This window comes from Carlito syrichta, unplaced genomic scaffold, assembly GCF_000164805.1.
Source record: "Carlito syrichta isolate Samal-C Ts95f unplaced genomic scaffold, Tarsius_syrichta-2.0.1 Scaffold308835, whole genome shotgun sequence".
Lineage (NCBI taxonomy): Eukaryota > Metazoa > Chordata > Mammalia > Primates > Tarsiidae > Carlito > Carlito syrichta.
The window spans coordinates 861106-865890 of record NW_007252931.1 but is presented as its reverse complement, the minus strand read 5'-3'; the positions used below and the strand labels follow the sequence as shown (position 1 = coordinate 865890).

At 55.9% G+C, this 4785-nt stretch overlaps 2 protein-coding genes across 4 annotated transcripts in view; both read left to right on the top strand.

Moving 5' to 3' along the window:
- The window catches only part of ANKRD34A (ankyrin repeat domain 34A), a 3766-nt gene extending 644 nt beyond the window's left edge, over positions 1 to 3122 (top strand). Inside the window, exons 1-3 of one of the 3 annotated variants that reach the window (XM_008066038.1) lie at positions 1 to 131; positions 234 to 297; positions 680 to 3122. In XM_008066038.1, the coding sequence (XP_008064229.1) occupies positions 796 to 2286 (1491 nt within the window). In that variant the 5' untranslated portion in view covers positions 1 to 131; positions 234 to 297; positions 680 to 795 and the 3' untranslated portion in view covers positions 2287 to 3122. The remainder of the gene's footprint in view (positions 132 to 233; positions 298 to 679) is intronic. The other 2 variants (XM_008066037.1, XM_008066036.1) reach the window with 2 other exon arrangements.
- Positions 3123 to 4591: 1469 nt separating this feature from the next.
- LIX1L (limb and CNS expressed 1 like) overlaps positions 4592 to 4785 on the top strand; it is a 28420-nt gene continuing 28226 nt past the window's right edge. Inside the window, exon 1 of the mRNA XM_008066035.2 lies at positions 4592 to 4782. Coding sequence (XP_008064226.2) covers positions 4702 to 4782 — 81 coding nt within the window. The 5' untranslated portion in view covers positions 4592 to 4701. The remainder of the gene's footprint in view (positions 4783 to 4785) is intronic.

The window sequence follows — 4785 nt, the reverse complement described above, 5'->3', positions numbered from 1 at the left end:
TACTGACACCAAGGGAATCCGGGTGCCCCCCCTCACGCCATGTGGGCCCCCGGGAACCCGGCTCCGCCACCCCTGCTGCCCGTTGGCCACGGCCCCAATCCTGGCCAGGCGAATCTTCTGCGGATATTCAGGTATCTATTTGGGCGCACAGCCGGGGAGGGGAAAGAGTAAGGAGTAATGGGGAACATAGCAGGGGCAAAAGAAACCCCCAATTCTCCCTCCACCCGTTTTAGGTCCCAAACGCAAGCTGCTTCCCTCCCCCCACTCAGTTTTTGGGGCTGTGGCAACCTAAAAGAGGTTAGGAATGGGAATATGTGTGTGACTGTATGGGTGCATGTGTGTGGGTGGGTGGCGTTCAGCATCCTAGAAAGGGGGATTCCAAGTGTAGATAAGAAAAGGGGGATGCTGGAAAGGTCTGATAAGCCGTGGGGTGAGGGTGGGGGTGCGGATATCCCTGCGCGTGCACGAACGCATTTGCACGCGCGCTCGTCCCTCAGTGCGGGTGCACCCTTCCCACCTCCTCAGGCATGCGCTGGGAGGAAGGGGCGGCTCAAGGCATGAGTTAGAGGAAGGCTTGTGCGCCGTGAAGATCTCCCCGACCCCGCGCCGGATGCCTGCACCGGTGCCTCAGTTTCCCTGCCGAATTCCTCAATAAGGTCCCTCTCTCTCTTTCTTGTAGGGATCGGCTTCGCCACTGAGATCTCAGGCCTCTGCCAACCACCACCCCCACATCCCTAGCCATCCTTGGCAGGTCTCAGTCCGGGTTCCAGCGGTGCCCTCGTTCCAGCCGCAGCTATGCTGCACACCGAGGGCCACGCTCTTCTTCGGGCCGTGGGTCAGGGTAAGCTACGCTTGGCCCGTTTGCTTCTGGAGGGAGGCGCCTACGTGAATGAGGGTGATGCTCAGGGGGAGACTGCGCTAATGGCGGCCTGTCGGGCGCGCTACGACGACCCCCAGAACAAGGCGCGCATGGTACGCTACCTCCTGGAGCAAGGCGCGGACCCCAACATCGCAGACCGCCTAGGGCGCACGGCGCTGATGCACGCTTGCGCCGGGGGTGGGGGCGCCGCTGTGGCCTCGCTGCTCCTTGCCCACGGCGCAGACCCCTCTGTACGAGATCACGCGGGCGCCTCGGCACTCGTACACGCTCTGGACCGCGGGGACCGCGAGACCCTTGCCACACTACTGGACGCCTGCAAGGCCAAGGGTACAGAGGTCATCATCATCACCACTGACACATCGCCCTCGGGCACCAAGAAGACCCGGCAGTATCTCAATTCCCCACCCTCCCCAGGGGTGGAGGACCCTGCTCCCGCTCCTCTGAGTCCGGGGGTCTGCACGTCGCCTTCGGAAATCCAACTGCAGACCGCAGGAGGAGGAGGGCGGGGGTTGTTATCCCCTCGCGCCCAGGAGGAAGAGGAGAAGCGGGACGTATTTGAATTCCCTCTTCCGAAGCCCCCCGATGACTCCTCCCCTTCTGAGCCGCTCCCCAAGCCACCTCGTCACCCCCCAAAACCACTCAAAAGGCTTAACTCCGAGCCCTGGGGCCTGGTTGCCCCTCCTCAACCGGTCCCACCCGCCGAAGGGAGGCCGGGGATCGAGCGCTTGACCGCCGAATTCAACGGCCTCACCCTGACGGGTCGACCCCGTCTTTCCCGACGTCACAGCACTGAAGGCCCGGAGGACCCGCCCCCATGGGCGGAAAGAGTGACTGGCGGGGGCCCCCTCTCTCGCCGAAACACAGCGCCAGAGGCTCAGGAGTCTGGTCCCGCTTCAGGGCTGAGGCAGAAACTGAGCCGCATGGAGCCGGTGGAGCTCGACGCCCCCGGACATCTTTGCCCCGACTCGCCGGAGTCCAGCCGCCTGTCCCTGGAGCGCCGCCGATACAGCGCTTCCCCGTTGACCCTCCCTCTGGCGGGTTCGGCCCCCTCCCCGCGCCAGTCCCAGGAGAGTCTGCCGGGGGCCGTGTCTCCGCTAAGCGGACGGAGGCGGAGTCCTGGGCTGCTGGAGCGGAGGGGATCGGGGACCTTGCTCCTGGACCACATTTCGCAAACGCGACCGGGTTTCCTGCCCCCGCTCAACGTCAGTCCCCACCCTCCCATTCCCGACATTCGTCCCCAACCCGGGGGTCGGGCGCCCTCGCTGCCTGCCCCTCCCCAGGCCGGGGCGCCAGGCTCTCCCAGGACCAAGCGCAAATTGGTGAGACGCCACTCCATGCAGACTGAGCAGATTCGCCTGCTAGGGGGCTTCCAGAGCCTAGGCGGGCCAGGGGAGCCAGGGCGCTGAGTAAGAGGAGCCAAGGAGGGCGGGGACCGGGTCTTGATGGGAGCGGTGGGAGAACCAGCTCACACACACACCACGGACATAGGGATCTCTTGCATGTGCTCATGGGCACGATGAACGCACACATGGGTAAACGTGTGTCCACAAGCACAGTACTCTTACTAGCAAGGAGAGCTAAGTACTCTATTTGCTGGGGATATAGACACACGCATTCATGCCCTGGTCATTTCACATGCATGTGGGATTATTTGTGTACCCACAGGCACGACATACCAATAAACACAAAGCGCCACTTGTGCTAGGGTCCCAAACTCACTTGCATTTGTTCAGAAGTAGTAGGGAATCCCTACTTAAGGGTAGTCTCAGATATCTTTGCCCTCCTGCAGAAGTAATACCTTGCTTTCCATGTATGCCCTGCAACACAACCTATATCATGATTTTGCACACTCGACCCTCTTCATGAATATCCCACTCCATTCTGCAGGTCTTCCTTCTCTCTCCAGGCCTGGCTCCTTGTTCACACCCTGCTTCCAGCCCCAATCACTTTTCAAGATATCTTCTTCACTCTTCTTGGGGATTCCTGCAGCAACTCCCAGCCTCAGTTCTGCTGCTACCCTTCCTGCTCTCAACTTCACTTCTTGACTTCCTGCTTTTTATTCCCAATCCTGTTCCCCCAACCATTACAACAGGTGGTCTCATTTTCCCAGGGGTGGGCCATGGGCTCTAAGCTGCTCTTCTGTCTGTCTGAGCTTATGAACACCCCCACAGGTAGAAGTGGGGAGAAACCCTAAATCACTCCTCTCTCCACTTGACATATCAAATAAATGTGTTCAGAAGTCTCTGTTTTGTCACTTCTGCCTGGAGGTGTGGGTGTGGGGAATGAGGAATGCGGTGGGAGGTAATAATAACTTATAGCTATAATGATCCATGAGATACCTAGAGATTCCAGTCACTTTCTTTCCAAAGGACCAAGTGAACAACCGTGGTTGTAGAAGAAAAGACAAGCGTCCTGTGTCCTGAGGTTTTAAGGCATTTGACAGGCTTTCATTTCCTCGTCTCCCCATGTCCATCCTTGAATTCTTTAAGATTCCTACAGAAAGTCCCTCCCTCCATCATCAGCAGATGTATCCTAGTGGATTAACAGTCCCTCTTTCAAAGCTTCCTATTTCTTAATCACTCAGTTTCCACTCAGGGTCTAATTTTCATTTCACAAGGTGTGTTTCATCCATTTTCTTTTACTTCTGGTCTCTATTTCCCCATCCTTGATTCCTGAGCCACTGTAGGAGAGATGAGGGGATGGCAGTGAATATAACCTCACTTAAGTAAAAATGGCACAATAGTCAACTGACAAAGGGTGTGTCGTGTGTCCACGTGTGCACAAAGTAATCAGAACAACCCAGATTGATTGGTTCCATGAACAAGGGTACCTTTCTTAATTTGCCCCCTGGATTTCTCAGTTTGCTGATTTTCTGCTTATATTCTAACTCTTTCTCACTCTAATAAGAGGAATAAGGTTACCTTTCCAAATCTGCCTCCCTGGACTTCTCAATTTGCTGATTTTCTGTATATATTATCTTTCTCTAATGGGAGATAAATAGCCTTGCCCATTCTACTCTCTCTTACTACCTCCCCCGACTTAGAATAGGTGATATTAGAAATTTACCCCACAATGCAGTACAGTAAAAAGAAAAAAAAAATACTGGAAATCAGAACACATATGTCTGAACTCCCCTTTGCCATCTCCCAGCTATTTAACTTTGGGCAATTTGTCTAGCCTCCCTGAGCATCATTTTCCTTATCTATAACATAATAAAATCTAGTTAGTGATCGTGATTACTAAATAAGACAATGCACTAAAGTACATTGCATAGTATGTGCTCATTATAATGCAGCTTTCTTGCTTTAGCTCCACCACCAATTGCATGCGATATTGGACAAGTTACATTTCTCTGAGCCACAGTGTCCTCACCTACATCTATAAAATGACGTGGTCCGACAAATGGTCTCTCCGAATCCCTTCACTCTGTTTACAGTTCTCCCCAGCCTTACATCCTGGCCCGTTTTTTCTCCAAGCCCCGCCCCAGGGTTCTGGCCCGCTTTCCGGTGCTCGCCACAGGACTCCAAAGACGCGCCCATGCTATGCGTCGGCATTACAGAAAATATCGCTTTTTCTCTTTGCAATTGGTTCTCAGAACCTCCACCCTCCTCAACAATTTACCTATGGCGGAGCGGGAGCACTCCAGCTCCCGCCCTCTCACTGGTGATTGGCATGGGATCTGGCTCGTCCCCGCCCCCACTTGACTGACGGTTCGGCCCCGGCACCGCCCTCAGTCCCCAGGCGCTCGCTGACTTGGGTGGTTGGGACCGTTAGCTCGCCAGGCTGGCAGGCTCTGGGCCGCTACTCCACTGGCGGCCGGGATGGAGACGATGCGAACGCAGCGGCTGCAGCCTGGAGTAGGCAACAGCGGGAGGGGCACCCTTCGAGCGCTGCGGCCAGGAGTG